At 37.5% G+C, this 17025-nt stretch overlaps 1 protein-coding gene across 2 annotated transcripts in view; it reads left to right on the plus strand.

Annotated features, from left to right (window-relative positions):
• The first annotated feature begins 1161 nt into the window (after window positions 1-1161).
• The window catches only part of EPHX2 (epoxide hydrolase 2), a 76263-nt gene continuing 60399 nt past the window's right edge, over window positions 1162-17025 (plus strand). The window contains exons 1-4 of one of the 2 annotated variants that reach the window (XM_074209995.1): window positions 1162-1295; window positions 11079-11163; window positions 11330-11489; window positions 12555-12745. In XM_074209995.1, coding sequence (XP_074066096.1) covers window positions 1195-1295; window positions 11079-11163; window positions 11330-11489; window positions 12555-12745 — 537 coding nt within the window. In that variant the 5' untranslated portion in view covers window positions 1162-1194. Of the gene's footprint in view, window positions 1296-5675; window positions 5759-11078; window positions 11164-11329; window positions 11490-12554; window positions 12746-17025 lie in introns of those variants that run through there. The other variant, XM_074209994.1, reaches the window with a different exon arrangement.

Below are 17025 nucleotides of genomic sequence, written 5' to 3' on the forward strand. Positions count from 1 at the left end.
GTTTTTTCCTTAAAATGATAAACAGTAGCAATCTAAAACTATCAACAGAAACTCTCATCTTCGTGTGTTCAAATCAGACATTTGATTGCTGTGTGACCCTTAACATACTTGCCTCAGTTTCCTTATTTGTAAAATGAACTATAAAAGTAAATGGCAAACCATCCCAGTACCTTTACAAAAAGAAAAAGAAAAAAGAATGAGTTAACCAAAAGAGTACCTAACTGAATAACTATTGGATAAAAGTCTAAATTGCAGAGAAGGGGTCCAATTACACAACAAATCATAGATTCATATACTTTATTTGGACCCGGAGGTGGAGTCTAGTCTGTGTTTTGATTGAGTAAGGGGCATTTTCCAGCATAAACTCCCTCCCCCAAATGCAGTACCCACTACATGCTTTTGCCTATGACATTATTAAGTTGGGGCTAGTTGGCAGGTTGGTACAGTATAGAGAAATCTGGTAAGTAATAAAACATGTTCAGTCAGTGTGACTGGTAATTCAAATGACAAACAGGTCAGGGTCCAGGTAGGAAATTAATCTGTTTAGCACAAATTTTAAGCTGTCATGCCCTATTTTTTTCTGATATGTTAAATTTCACATAAATACATTTCTAATTGTATGACTGAAAGAACTGAAAAACATTTCTTCTTTATACAAATCTCTATCTAACCTTACCTAACCGTGATCTTTTTATTAGTCTAAAGAACGCTCCTTGAAATGTATCTGTTTTATAGACCGAAGGTGAGAGTGTGCCTCTGGGAACCGAGCCCCTAGCTTCAGGGTCCCTGATTCCCAGGTTCAAAACTGAGCTCGGGCCCTCTCTAACTCGAGTCTCCCCGGGTCTGCCTGAAAACTAAGTCTAAAGTCAAAGAATGAAGGACTTTAATAAACCACTTTTTGCCAGGAAAGCCCTCAAGAGCTGTTCATCAGGAATTGAGACTGGGTATGCGGAAAAATTTCAGAAAGGGAAAATAAAACTTTCTCTGAAAAAGACAGAAAGCCTGAAGTCGACCTCACCCAGATGGAGGGGCTCCAAGGGGCGGAGCTGGGGGAAAGCTGTAGCAAGAGTGGACAGCTCCAGGGAGGCGTTGCAAGCGTAATAAATAGGGAGTCGGGCCGCGAGAACAAGGAGGAGAAAGAGGAGGGAAGAGCGGGGCTCAGCACCGGGGGCCCCAGCCTGGAGAGCTGCAGCCATGGGCCTGCGCGCCGCTCTGTTCGACCTTGGCGGAGTGCTGGTGCGTCCGTCCGCGAACGTCATCTTCAGCCAGGCCGAGGAAGCCCTGGCCCTGCCCAGGTAGGGAGTGGGCGGCCCGCTGGCCTAGGGAGCCCTGCGCCGGGGCGCCAGGGCTCCAGATGTCCTAGGAAGGAGCCTGCGCCGAACGTTCTCCGGCCGCCTGGAACTTCCCCTTTCCCCTATATCCTGAGATTTGTTAACCCGGGGTTGTAATCTAGTTTCTTAAAAGCCTCGCCCCCGGAACACAGATCAATGGACAGTCACTTTTAAGTTAAAACTCTTAAGAGTTGTTTTTTAAAAGCAAGATTTTAAAAATATAAACTCTATTTTGTTTTAGATTAAGGACAGAAACCTAATGCTACTCAATAAGTACAAATAAACTGGTCTTATATTCTTCACACTTTGCAACTCCAAACGTGCCTTTACCCAGATGAACCATCTATGAATAGAAGACGATGGTTCCTCATCTCTCAGTATCCCACTTTTCCTTCCAAGTTCTGCTCAAACTGACCCTCCTGAAGGATTCTGTCCTGACTCTTCCAGCCTCTGGGGTCCTCCCTCTCCTCATTAAGCTGTATTTATTTTGAATGAGTTGGTTCCCTATTAGAATGTAAGTTCCTTGAGGTCAGGGACTGAAAACACATTTTCTTTTTCTATCTCTGATGCTTAACATAGCATCTGATACTGTGCCTTAATAGGTGTTGAATAGATTATTGATTTTAAAGTAACTACTAAGCTTAGGTCACCCTGTTTGGTGAGGGTGAAGGATTGGAATACTTGCAAATTTCTGCTTACAGAATCATCAAATTTAAAAATAAGAAGGAAATCTCATCAGCATGGTCCAGTCCAACACATAGGAAAGGTATCCCTATTATATAACATACCAGACAGTGGGAAACACAGCATCTCTCCCAGCAGCCTTTTTCACTTTGAATAATTCTAGTTGTTAGGAAATTTTTCCTGACAGTAATATTGCCTTTGCCTCACTGAAATTTCTATCTATTGCTAAATAAATCTAACTCCTCTTTCATTTGTCATTCCTTCAAACACTTAAAGTTGTTCTTCCCTGAGCCTTCTCTTTTCCAGGCTTAAAATATCCCAAGGGTCTTCAATTATTCTGTATATGACAAGAGATAGTCCAATCTTTCTGCTGATAGAGCATGGGACCTGGCCTCAGGAAGACCTGAGTTCAAGTTTGATCTCAGATACTTAGTAGCTATGTGACTCTGGGCAAATCTTTTAACCTCTGTCTGCTTCAATTTCTTCACTGGTAAAATGGATAATGATAATAATAATAATAATAAAAAAATAGCACCTACCTCCCAGGGTTAGTATGTGCATAAAATAATATTTATAAAGTACTTTGGAAATTTATTATTCTCCCTTATAATCAAGTAAGATGTTTGTACATAGTACAGTGCCTGGCATATAATAGATGTTTAATAAAATTTTGTGCATCTCCTCACCGCCCCCCCCAAGGGGCATAAAAGAAGAAACAGTTAAGCAAAATAAAAACCATGATATCAAAATAGACTTACCATCATCTATAATAATAATGTTTGTCCTTCATTCTTGAAGAAGACCACCAACATGACAAGCAAATGAATTGGATATGAGTGGGGGGTGGGGCTTGTGCTTAGTCACCAGCCTCACTTTCTCCTCCCGAGCCACCTTGATCCAGTGGCCAGATATGAATCAGGACTGACTGGCCAGGCAATCAGGGTTAAGTAACTTCCCCAAGGTCACACAGGTAGCAAGTGTCAGAAACTGAATTGGAACTCCCATCCTCTTGATTCCGAGACCAGTGTTCTATCCACTGAGCCATCTAGCTACCCCAGCACCATCTACAGTATTCCACACATCAACTTATAATTCTGTAAAGAAATAGAAGGAATTATGTTCCCATATCTCTGTTTGGGGAACCAAGCATGGTTATTACATAGTATTTAGTTTTTACTTCACTAATCTTTCATTTGTATTGAAGTAGTTCTGGTGTGTATTATTTTTCCTGGGTTCACTTCATTCTGTATCAATCTATATAAGTCTTATTGTGCTTTTCCAAATTCTTAATAGTCATCATTTCTTACAATATCATAATATTCTATTATATTCATGCTCTACAGTGTGTAGAACAACTGTGCGACTCCTTTGTTTTACAAGTGAGTAAATTCTGCCTGAGAGGTGAAATGCCACATCCAAAGCTCCTCAATTCATACTTAAATCAGATTGTCACTCTGAGTCCCCAAATCTTTACTTATTATATCAATAAGCATTTATTAAGTTCCTATTATTTCACAGACATTGTGCTAAGGGTTGAACATATAAAAAGAGGCAAACAATAATCCCTCACCTTGAAGAGTTTACAATCTAATGGGGAATGATAATATATTTAAAAAAGCTGAAAGGAGGAGAGAGGGAAGCAGAACATGCTTAGGAACCTAAGGATTCCCAGGGCAGAGGGTACAGATGAGGTGTGAATTCCAGGATATCTGAGGGGCATGATTAAATCTAGCAGAAGGCAGCTAGGTGTGAAATAGATGGCTTAGATACCCCCCCTTAAATGGAGTTCTGCCCTTTGTGTTCAGTGTTTACAACTCTGAGATCCCACTGAGGTTTTCTTAGCAAAGATACCTTTAGATAGACATATATTTTAACTTGTGTTTCCATCGTTGCCCTAAATCATCAATCACTCTCATAACCATGGACATTGTTGACAAAGCTAGACTAAAGCTGTTAGTCATCACTTGACAGGGCATAGCTGAACTCAGTAAACCCCAGGGAAAACTGTGCATGACCTTGACCTCATTAGCTGTGTGCTACTCAGTGAAGTTATACTAGTAAGTGTTCTTGGGGATTCTGGCTGCTAAAGTGACCATTACCATAGTAACAGAGGCTGACACTATCTGGAGAAAGTAGGAGCCTTGTTAGGGAAAGAATCAAATGAGTCACCTAATGCTGCAAACCATAGGCCATTTAATTTGTCATATTTAAGGAAGTGCTTGAAAGAGAAACCAATGGGCTTAATTGGAGATACCCAAAATGGCAAGAGGCAGCCCAAGGAGGTCTAACTCTCACAAACTAGAGTAGGCCATTGATCTCCCTCCTAATAGGATTGAAACTAGCATGTCCCAATCAATGGGAAGGACTAGTTCCTTGGAGTCCCTTGCTGACTATTGAGGAATGGTTGGTTTTTCTGCCCCAGACTGATGTCTGGATGTATTACAAGTTACAGGATGTAACTTGCTGACATCTAGAAAATTGGAAATTTTGAATCTGGAATATTCCAAATATAAAAGTTCCCAGAGAAGGGGTAGATCCAGAGTAGACAGGTAAAGTAGCATCTTCACTTGGCTTTATTTTTAGAAACAAGATCTATAGACTCTTGTATGACTGGTTTAAGAATTGATAAGAGTTTTGTCCCAGCTTTGCCTCTTAAGAGCAGACAGGAGAGAGGGGCAAAAGAATAGGCTAGAAAAAAAATGAGATTTTTGCCAACTGCAACACCTCTTTATAATTAACAAGAGACATTAATTAAGCACATACTATGTATCAAGAGTTATGCTAGACATGATGAATACAAAAATAAAAATGAAATAGTCCTTGTGCTTGTTTTTTATATTCTATATGGAGAGATAATAGGTAAGTATATAATTGCTCCAGATACAAATATGCACCAGATAAATACAAGGTAATTCATGGGGAAAGATGTTAGCAATTGAATGAGGAAAGAATTTTAAGCCATGAAAGTGTAGAATAAGTGTATAAGAGGTACCTGGGAGAGGCTGGGGCAAAGCTCTTAGATGTCTAATAAATACATATAGTTGAGAAATCAATGACGCAGTCATGTTTCAATTGCATAATTATATAATTATAAGAATTATTTGTTCCTGACCTGTGGTAGAACTTTCTGAGCTCCTATTCATCTGATCTGCCAGAAGATCACATTGTACCTTGACCCTAATATAATGATATTTAATAACGAACTTTGATAATGAAGGACAACCAATTAACTGTTTAATCAACATTTAGAAATACTTAATAAAATATCCTTGATAAGATTAGTAGGATTTAATTTTTAAGGATTTGTATTCATGGGCCCAGAATTCTGTTTAAATAAATAATTTTATTGGGGGGGGTGCCATTGATTGTTACCATGTTAAGAGAAAACAGTTTGAATTTGGCAATATGTATTGAAAGTCAAATATGCAGATATTTTAGAGTTGTCTGTGGATAAGCTGACATTGTCTTAGTGTTAAAGCTGTTGCTAGACTTGTCTGAGGTTTGAGAGAAAAGACTGTAACTGATGATTAACTTAGTGAGAGACAGGTAAGAATTTATCTTATTCTAATGTCAAATATCATATACTGGTACTTGGCCAGCATTGTTGATGAGCTGTGTTGCCTCTCTGATATAGGAGGAAGTGAAATCACTTTGATGTTTAGAAACTCCTCTAGCAACAAGACCATCTCCAATAGTCCTGTTTCTTATCAATCAGGCCATGAGATGGAACAATTCTTGAAAAGGCAAGTGAGAAGAATGCCTTGAACAGCATATCCCTCACTATATTGAACACAGTTATGCAACTCACACCACCACTTGATTGATTGGTGAGGTCCTCCTCAATTCTGAAGGACTAGTGATATTTATTTATTTATTTATTTTAGATTTTTATTTTATTTTTTAATTTATTTATTCCTATTTTGTACAAATAATGCTTTTAATACATTACTAAAATATTCTTGCTTAAGAGTAAACATAATACCCCCTCCCTCCAAAAAATATAGATCTGCATGAGTGATAATGTAAAGGAAAGAGAAAAAAATTAAAATTAAAATTAAAAAAATAATAACAGTAGGTGTGGCCAGGTGGCACAGTGGATGGAGCACTGGCTCTGGAGCCAGGAGCACCCAAGCCCAAATCCAGCCCCAGACACCCAACAATCACCCAGATGTGTGACCCCGGGCAAGCCACCCCAACCCCCATTGCAGTGCAAAAACCAAAAAAAAAAAAGGCCCCAAATAAAATAAAATAGTAATAATAATAATAATAGTAGGGGCAGCCAGGTGGAGGACCCAGCACCAGCCCTAGAGCCAGGAGCACCCGGGTCCAAATCCAGCCTCAGATACCCAACAATCACCCAGCTGTGCTGCCCCAGGTAGACCACCCAGCCCCATTTGCCCTGCAACCCCCTCCCAAAAAATTAATAATAATAAAAAATGTACTTTAGTCTGTGTTCCAACACCTCCAGCTCTGTCATGGGTGGATCACATTCTTTATGATAAGTCCATCACAAAAGTTACTTCCATATTTTTCCACCGTTGCCATTGCTGATTGCAATTCCCTCCTTTCGTACTTCTCCACTATCATGTGCTATATTTTCTCTCTCCTTTCACTCTGATTCTGCTGTACGGTAGCTGAGTGGTGCAGCAGACATATCTCTGGCCCTGGGGCCAAGAGGCCCTGAGCCCCTATACCCCTTAGTCCCAGCATCCACCTGGCCCTATGGTCCTGGACAGGCCATCCAATCCCAGCCCCTTGCAAGAAGTAAAAAAGAAAATGTGTTATATCTGACCACTCGACCCCCATGGTCCATCCTCCTCCATCACTCACAGCCCCCCTTCCCCTGTCCCCCTTCTCTCCTTCTTACTACAGATATCTATATCCCATTGAGTATATATGCTGTTTCCTCTCCTAGCCACCTCTGATGAGAGCGAAGATTCCCTCATTCCCTATTCTTTTTTTAGATTTTTCAAGGCAATGGGGTTAAGTGGCTTGCCCAAGGTCACATGGCTAGGTAATTATTAAGTATCTGAGGTCAAATTTGAACTCAAGTACTCCTGACTCCAAGGCCAGTGCTCTATCCATTGTGCCCCCTAGCCGCCCCCAATGGTAATTATTTACCAATATCTCTAGATTTTTCTCAGAATTCAAAGTCAAGCTTATAGGCTAGAGTTTGCAGATTCTATTCTCTTTGCTTTTTTTTTTTTCCAGAGAGGTAAAGGCAAGTTGGTCATTTGCTTTTTTTTTAATGTATTTTTTTCTTGTTGATTCTAACATTTTCTCTTTATTTTTAAAAAAATTTTTTTGCAAGGCAAATGGGGCTTGCCCAAGGCCACACAAGTAGGTAATTATTAAGTGTCTGAGACCGGATTTGAACCCAGGTACTCCTGACTCCAGGGCCAGTGCTTTATCCACTGGGCCACCTAGCCACCCCTGGTCATTTGCTTTTCTCCTTGTGGTACGTCTGCTGTTTTTCACGATCTTTCATATATGATTAATGGTGGCTCGGCATTCACATATTTTGTTGTTGTTGTTGTCCCTCTCTTCTTGACCCCATTTGAGTTTTTTGTTTTTGGCAAAAATATTGGAGTGGTTTGCCATTTCCTTCTCCAACTCATTTTACAGAAAAAGAAAAGGAGATAAACATGTTTATTTTTCATTTTTTGATTGATATTTTATTTTATTTTTCCAATTATATGTTATGTAAGCTTTTTGACATTCATCCATTTTCATATCTATAAGTAAATACAATTTTCTACTACCCTCCCTTCCTGCCTCTCTTCCCTCGATGGCAAACAGTCTGATAACAGCTGTACATGTACAAATGTATTTAGTTTGCTTATGTAATAGTCATTCTATATATGAGAAATTAGGACTAAGAAAGAAAACCATAGGATAGGAAAAAAAAGCATAAGAGGAGTTTTTAAAAAGTGAACATAGTATCCATTCAGATTCTGTGGTCTGTTTTTTTCCCTTCCGGATGTGGATGGCATTGTCCATAACAGGTCTCCCAGGATTGTCCTAGATCTCTGAACTGCTGAGAGGAGCTCTCAATGTTGTTGTTATTGAGAACAATGTTCTCTTGTTCTGCTCCCTTCTCTCACCCTCAGTTATATAATCCTTTTTATGCTTCTATAAAGCCCAACCATTCATGGCTTCTTATAGAATAACAATATTTCATAATGTTCATACACTATAACTTGTTCAGTCATTCCCTAATTGATGGACATCTCCTCAGTTTCCAATTCTTTGTCACTATAAAAAAAGCTCCTATAAATATTTTTGAACATACGGGACTTTTTCCCACTTAATATGATTTCTTTTGGATATAGGTCTAATATCGTTATTGCTGGGTCAAAGGGTATGATCACTTTTATTGCTCTTTGGCCATAACTCCAGAATAGTTAGATTAGTTCACAATTCTACCAAAAAGGCATTAATGTCCCAATCTTCCCACAACCTCTCCTCTGATGATTTTCCTATTTTGTCATGTTAGTTAATCTGATAGGTGTGAATGGTACCACATGGTTGTTTTAATTTGCATTTCCCTAATCTATAATGATTTGGAACATTTTTTCATATGACTTTCTATAGCTCTAATTTCTTCATTTAAAAACTGCTTGTTCATATTCTTTGATCATTTATCAATTGGGGAATGTCTTGTAATCTAATAAATTTGATTCAGTTATCTATATATTTTAGAAGTGAGACCTTTATCAGAACCACTAGCTGTGAAAATTGTTTCCCAGCTTTCTGTTTTCCTTTTAATCTTGCCTGCATTGGTTTTATTAGTGCAAAACCTTTTTAATTTAATATAGTCAAAAGCATCCATTTTGTGATTTGTAATATTCTCCATTTCTTATTTGGTCAGTAAACAAGTTTAAGTGACTTGCCCAGTTACACAGCTAGTAAGTGTTCAAGACAAGATTTAATTCAGGAAGAAGAGTCTTCTTGATTCCATACCCAGTGCTATATTCATTGCACCATCTGCCTATAATCTGACTTATAGGATCTGAGCATTTGGTGACTTGAATTTATTCATTAAGGATAGGGACAATGCTCAATAAAAGAGACAGTAGAGCTGTGAAAGTTCAATTTTTTTCCTGTTTGCAAAGGATAATGGTTTTTAGACCAGAAATGACAGAACAAAAATGAATAAGAGGGAGTTGATATTTGAGTTAAATAAGAAGAAAGTAAGAGAGTACTAAGCAGAGGCAAGTGAGAGATAGTGAGGGGTTAAAGATGACAGCTAGGTTGTGGATCTAGGGGATTGGGAGCATGGTGGCAACCTCAATAATAATAGGGAAGTTTGAACTTATTATAGGGAAGTTTGGAGTTCAGTTTTGGACTTATTGAGTATATCTACAGGATATCCAGTTTGAGATATCTAGTAAATGGATATTGAAGTTAGAGCTGAATAGATAGATTTGAGAACTAGCATCATGAAGATGATTGAGAAGAAGCAACTAGATAGGGAGAAGGAAGTAAATGGTGTCTTGAAACCAAGAGAGAAGAGAGTATGGGGGGGGGGGGCAATGATCAACAGTATCAAGAGTTGCAGGAAGTTAGGGGCTGCTAGGTGGCGCAGTGGATAGAGCACCAGCCCTGGAGTCAGAAGTACCTGAGTTCAAATGTGGCTTCAGACGCTTAATAATTACCTAGCTGTGTGGCCTTGGGCAAGCCACTTAACCCCACTGCCCTGCAAAAACCTTAAAAAAAAAGAGTTGTAGAAAGTTCAAGAAAGATGAAGATTGAGGAAAAAAACCTTTGTTTTTGCCAACTAAAAGATCACTGGGTTACTTTAGAGCAATTCCAATTGAATGATGAGGTTGGAAGTCAGAGATTCAATGAGTCAAAAGGCGGGTAAAAGGAGAAAATGGAGGCATCTATTATGGACAGCCTTTTCAAGGTATTTAGTTATAAAAGGCAAGAGAGACATGGGAAGATAGTGGGGATGGAAGGATCAAGTAAATGTTTTTTAAGGTGGAAGAGAAATGATTTTGTTTGTAGGCAATAAGGAAGCAGCCACTAGATAGGGAGAAATTGAAGCTAAGTGAAAGAATTGGATTTATAGAGTACTATCTGCTGGAGGTGAGAGGATAGAATGGAATTTGTGGAGGTTGAAGGATTGGCCTTGGTAAAGAGAAACTCAACCTCAAGAGGTAGAAGGCATTTGGATGATGTGAGTTAAGGATAAGGAGAGAAGAAGGAGCTCTTGACATATGGCTTCAATTTTTCCAGTAAAATAGCAGCAAGATTCTCAAATGAGAAGGTTGGGGTAGAGCAAGAATCTGGGGTGAATGGTTTAATAAGTTAATTAAGGAGATGTAACATAGATATTTAGTGGGTCCAGTCAGGCCATTTGTGTGATTTTCTCCACCTCTGTTTAGAAACAAAGGCAAGAGATGGTGAGAGTGATTCAAGGCTGAAATCTGACAGAGCATAATCTGCCATTTATGATAAAGTGGCAAGGGACTCAAGAGAAAACTACAGTCAGATCTGGTAACCCAAAGGATCAAGATGTTGAAGGAAGGAGAGAGTGACATTTGAAGTCATTTGCCATTTCCTTCTCCAGTGGATTAAAGCAAACAGAAGTCAAGTAACTTGTCCTATAGCTTGTGATTCCAAGTAAATCACTAAACCTCTGTTTGCCAAGCATGTAAAAATGACATTTCCAACTTTAGAACTTTGTTTCCGTGAATCATTTTAAAGTACTTTTATTGAGTGGAGGCCTCCAGTTTTTTCAAAGTGTAGTTGGAGTTGGTATGTATGTTCTTTTGGATTTTCAATGTCTAACACAGTCCTTGGCACACAGTGAGCATTTGATAAATGCCTGTTCAATTTAGTTTAATGGTGGAAACTAAGGCAGAGAGAAAGGAAATGACAGGCTCTATGGCCATTCAGTGAGGTTTTGAAAGAGCAGGTTTCCTGAACTTTCAGCACAGTTCCATTTCTATTATGCCATGTTCACTATCCAACAGGATGAACTAGAACCCGCTATGAAGCTGTGATTTTAACTTTCTGGAATATTCATTCATGTTTTTTTTTGTTTGAAACTTCTAGAGGCTTTTTAAACAAAGTTATAACTCAAGAAGGCCATGATAGCCCCTACCTGCGCCTCATGAAAGGAGAGATCACATTTTTACAGGTAAGACTTCCTTGGGGGTACATACCCTATCGTGGAACTTTTGAGACAAAGAATATGAATATTTTAGTTGTATTCCAGAACAGTTATACCAGTTTTCCACAAGTGGGTATATTACTGTGCCTATTTTTTTCCTCTCCAGCATTAAATTATCTATTTATTTTTGCAGTGGGTTCCTCTCATGGAAGAAAATTGTAGGAAGCTTTCTGCAGCCTCTGATTTCTGCCTCCCAGAGCAATTCTCTATACAGAAAATCTTTGAAGATGTGATTTCAAAAGGAAAGATCAATTACCCTATCCTCCAGGCTGCTATCACTTTGAGAAATAAGGGTAAGAGCCAAATGTTTTCTACTTTCCAGAAGGTCACCATCAATACTTAGAGACATTTAGTCCAAAATGAAACAAAATACTTCTTGATATAATAAATCAAAGACTTGAGGAAGTTCTAGAGTCAAGTTGTGGACTATACTAAGCCTTAAAAGTGTAAATGCAGAAAACAACGTTGATAAGCCAAAAACAGATGCTTTCATTCATATAGCAACTCCTTCCATTGATACATGTCATACCTTGCATATTAGGTAATTGTCATGGAATCTTCCAAAGTTCAAACAGATAAAATGACTTGATCACACAGCTAGTAAGTGTTGGTGTCAGAAGTCAGATTCAATCTACTACACCAACTTTAATGTCATCTTTCAGATATCTGCTTATGAGATGGAGTGATTGTGAGTTGTGAGAACAGAATTCATTCGGTGATATAGGATGGGATAGGGTAGCATGCTCTTGCACATAAGTATATAGAGCCTAAACAGGTCATGATATACCATCCCATTTTCTTATTTTCTCACTCAGAACAATACAGAAATCATCACATTTCTTGTTTTCCTCTCATTTTAAGAACTGACTGACTTTGTGGCATACCTACATACAAGAAATAATATTCTTGTGTCTCAGTTTCCCTAGCTACAAAATGAGAGAATCCCAAACAAGAAATTCAATATCTGGTAGACTTTAATGAATTTTACTTAAATACATATTGAGGATATTTAACACATTTTCATGCCTGTGACTTAGGAAGAGATCAGGGAAAGGGTTCTAGATTATCATGAGGCCATCTTCAAATCTAGATTATAGATCAGAGAACTGAAAATATGGAAGATGTTTTTGATCTTTCCAAAGAAAGGGTCTAATGAGGGCAGCTAGGTGGCGCAGTGGATAAAGCACCGGCCCTGGAGTCAGGAGTACCTGGGTTCAAATCCGGTCTCAGACACTTAATAATTACCTAGCTGTGTGGCCTTGGGCAAGCCACTTAACCCCATTTGCCTTGCAAAAACCTAAAAAAAAGGGGGGACTGATGACAGTCATTTCCTGTATGTATTTTTTTATCTTTCCTAGGATTTAAAACCTGCATTATTACCAACAACTGGTTGGATGATAGCCCCCAAAGAAACATTATTGCCCAGTTAACTTGTACCCTAAGTAAACATTTTGACCTAATGATCGAATCATGCCAAATTGGAATGGCCAAGCCAGACCCAGAGATTTATAAGTATGCCCTGGAGGAATTGAAGGTGGCACCGCATGAGGTGAGTTGAAGTTTCCCTATTGTAAAAATGTCTTAATGTGAGGGGAAAAGTGAATAATAGCAACCAATGTATAAAGTGTAGGGAAACTTCCTTAGGGAAGTGTTGGGAGAGGAAGGATTGGGGATGGGAATACAGGGGGAAGGAAGGAGACAAAAGTAGAGTAAAGAAAAGAGAGCAAAAGAAAAAGAAGACTTTGTTCCCACTTAAGTGGTTTAGGGTAGGAGAGGTGAGCAGTTGGATATTAGAAAGTCTTGGGGGTTTATTGTAGATTGAAATCAAGGTTAAAAACTGAAGAAAAGCAGATAAATTTGAAGAAAAAAAGTTGACATACTGTTTACCATCTCAATGGATGTGGAAGGGATTTGAGGGAAGAAGAGTATTTGGAACTCAATTTTTTAAAAAATACTAAAAATAATAAAAAATTTTAAAATGTTAAAAAGTTTGGAATATCCTCTTTTAAAAAGGAAGGAAAAGGGGGCAGCTAGGTGGTACAGTGGATAGAGTACCATCCCTGGAGTCAGAAGGACCAGAGTTCAAATCTGACCTCAGACATTACCTAGCTGTATGACCTTGGGAAAGTCATTTAACTCCATGCCTTAATAAAAAAAAATTTTAATAAAAAAAGGAAAGAAAAATGGAGCTGAACAAACATCAGATTGATAAAACCAAAAAAATAGAAAATGGCCGTTATTGAAGAGACTGTGGAACATCAGACTATAAAGGATTTTTTTTTCTTGTTAATCATTTCCCTTTTAATCTTAGGTACATTGGATTTGTTTGTGCAAAAATTTCATTCTATGTGATTATATTTACTACTTCATCCTTAATAATTCCTTCTTTTCCTTGTTTAGCCAAGAACTGTTACCCTATCCATAGATTTAAAAAATAATTTTTCTTTACTCCTCCATATTGTTATGATGTCTCCCTATATGTCTAAGGCAAGTATCTATTTGGAGATTACCTTGTCATGTGTAAAGGGTTTTTTTTCTGATATTGGCTTTTTTTGGAGACCCCTCCTTTACTGGTTTGAATTTTTGTGCTTTTCTCAGGGTGGATTAAGTTACTTACTGTAACTACTGTAACTGTACTTTTCTAGTACTATTTTTAGGTTTTTGCTAAAATAGATGTGTGAGATTTGGGCTGCTACTTCTGTTCAAACATCCATAATCAGTTCTGATTGATTTTCAAACAGTATAGTTGAGTAAGAAGTCAGGGCAAGGGGTAATGGGGTACATTTATTAGAGTATCACCCTTAGAGTCAGGGAGACCTGAGTTCAAGTACAAAGCAGACATATTTTCAATTATGTTATCAAAAACAAATAACTTTACCTCTAAATTTTCCAGGTAAACTTCTAAGGCTATCATTTAGAGAGGAGTTGGCAGATATATGTGGGTAGAGAGAGACTGACTTCAGGGCTGGGCACTCTATCCAAAGTCCCACCTAGATGCTGACATTACAGTGCCAGGACTTTCTAAGTAAGAGACAAGATATGGGCTGCCTTCATGGAGGGCATCCTCACACATGGGAGTTCTCATGCTGAGGATGTTGCAGCTCTTTCTTGGCTTTATTTCTGAATTGTATTTTGTCCTGGAAGGGTTACTGGAGAGAAGGCCTGTAGTTGTGTGGTGTGTGGAAAAGATTGATGGGTTTAAAGTTGGAGTATTGACTTTACATTCCTGTCCTCTGTTTACTTTCTGTGTAGCCTCAGGTAAATCATTTCTGGATCTTGATTTCTTCATATTTTGTTATGAGAGAGTTGGATTAGATAACTTTAGAGGACCCTTTGAGATTGAAATCTATGATCTTAAGATTGTTATCCTCTTAGAAAACACATTCCAGTATAAGTTCAGAGCTTTTTACATTTCAAAGTTCTTCATCAGAAGCAAGTATATATTTGATCCTGTGTTAGAGCCTAATTAAGAGAATGACTTTCACGTTTGGTTGGAAAAAGTAAATACAGGAGTTCACATGACTAACGTAGAGATGCCAAGGGTACTACTATAAGATCTCTTTTGATGCTGCTGTTGGGGGGGGGGGCAGAGATGGAAGGTGAGAAAAGGAAGGGGGAAGAGGTGGGAAACATGGGAATTTCTGAGGAAGACCCTGGACATGGACAAAATAACATTATATCAATATATCTATAGCCATATATATGTATATAATCATGTGTACATATGTATGTATTCATTATTATGTGAATAGTTATATGTAAATATAATATTTTATGGTGTTTATAGGTGTATGTACATATACAAATATATAAATACATTCATTAACAGACAAGGCTTGTTATTGATATGGGAGTTGTCTTCCAATTTTCTACATACCATATTCAACATATTCAATTAGATTAGATAAAGTTAAAATCCAAATTAGAAAGATAAAGAAAGAATAACAGAAAGAGCTACATATAATTAAAACTACCAATCCTGAAATAATGTAATAGGATTTACAAAATTAACATTTTGACATGCAATTGATATGGGATAATCACATTCAACCCGCTACTGGACATGTTAACATATTTGTTGTCATCATCTCCAATTTTAACAAAATCTAGGTTTGTGTTTGAATATGTCCTTATTAACTATGAAAATTAGAATATAATTCACAGTTTTTAAACAGTTATCTGAACTACCACCCCAGGTTATTAAATATAATTTACTTAAACTAACAAAATCTTTTTTCCCCATAAACAATTGTTCAACTCTTATCATTTATCTTTTTAACTTGACTAGACATCTTTGTACACCTACCACACAAACAAAATAAAAGTATAATGCATAAGAGCATGAAAATATAAAATAATTATTTTTAGTATAGTAGCTATGAGAAAATTCATAGCTAGTATCACTTTTAGCATCCCTGCTACTCTTGATTTTTATTCACTTTTGGAATAAAGTCCTACTATTCAGCTGTGAGAAAAGTAGTCAGAGTCTCTCCAAAACACTTTTGTTATTTACAATATAAAGATTAAACACTCAGGCACTCTTTGTTCTCTCAAAGTTTACATAGGTCATGATTCAACTGACAGTTAATCTTTTCACCTTGTCATAGTAACATGTAAAACTCATTTTTTTTTCTAGTTGACATCTAAGTTTTTCCATTTCCTAAAAATCACATCAGAGAAATGTCAGTTAAGTTGTAGCTGTCCAAAGTTACATAGCATCCTTAAAAAATAAATAAATAAATAAGTTTATTATTTATTTTTAACTTTAAAAAATATTTGAGTCCCAAATCCTCTCCCTTACTTTTCCATCCATAAGAAAGTCAGCAGTATGATATCATTATACATGTGAAGTTCTTCAAAACATATTTCCATGTTTTGATAACATTAGCCATCTTATCTAAAAAAATGAAAAAATTATACTTCAATCTACATTCAGTGTTCAGAATTCAGAGTTTATCAATTCTTTCTTTGGAGGAGGGTAGCATTTTTCATCATGCTTCCTTCAGATTTGTCCTGGATCACAGTATTGATCAGAGTAGCTTTCTTTCATAGTTGATCATCATTATAATATTCCTTTTATATTGTACAATATTCTCCTGTTTCTTCTCACCACATATTGCATCAGTTCATATAAGTCTTCTCAGGTTTTTCTGAAACTATCCTGCTTGTCATTTCTCACAGCACAAAACTCTTCAGCCGTTCCCTAATGGATGGACATCCCCTTCATTTTCCAATTTTATGCCACTACCAAAAGAGCTGCTATAAATATTTTTGCACAAATAGGTCATTTTCCTTTTTCTTTGATTTCTTTGGAATATAGACCTAGTAGAGATATATTACTAGGTCAAAGGGTATAACATAGTTTTGTTTTATTTTGTTTTGTTTTGTTTTGCAAGGCAAATGGGGTTAAATGGTTTACCCAAGGTCACACAGCTAGGTAATTATTAAGTGTCTCAGACCACATCTGAGCCCAGGTACTCCTGACTCCAGGGCTGGTGCTCTTTCCACTGTGCCACCTAGCCGCCCTATAACATAGTTTTATAGTCCTTTGGGCACAGTCCTAAATTGTTTTCCAGTTCAAAATTCTATAACATCTTAAAGAGAATGTAGTAGTACTCATAGTCTGGGAAAAGCTATTGCAGTTGGAATTAAATAAATGTTGATCAAAATGAGAAATGGACAGCAGAAATTATATCAACACTGATTAGAATCATTTAGTGCTAAAGTCCAAGCAATGTAAATAAATTGCCACAATATGGGGATTAAAAAGAGTACTCAAGATTCTAGGGGCGGCTAGGTGGCGCAGTGGATAGAGAGTCAGGAGTACCT

The sequence above is a fragment of the Macrotis lagotis genome, chromosome 1 (assembly GCF_037893015.1).
Source record: "Macrotis lagotis isolate mMagLag1 chromosome 1, bilby.v1.9.chrom.fasta, whole genome shotgun sequence".
NCBI classification, from domain to species: Eukaryota; Metazoa; Chordata; class Mammalia; order Peramelemorphia; family Peramelidae; genus Macrotis; species Macrotis lagotis.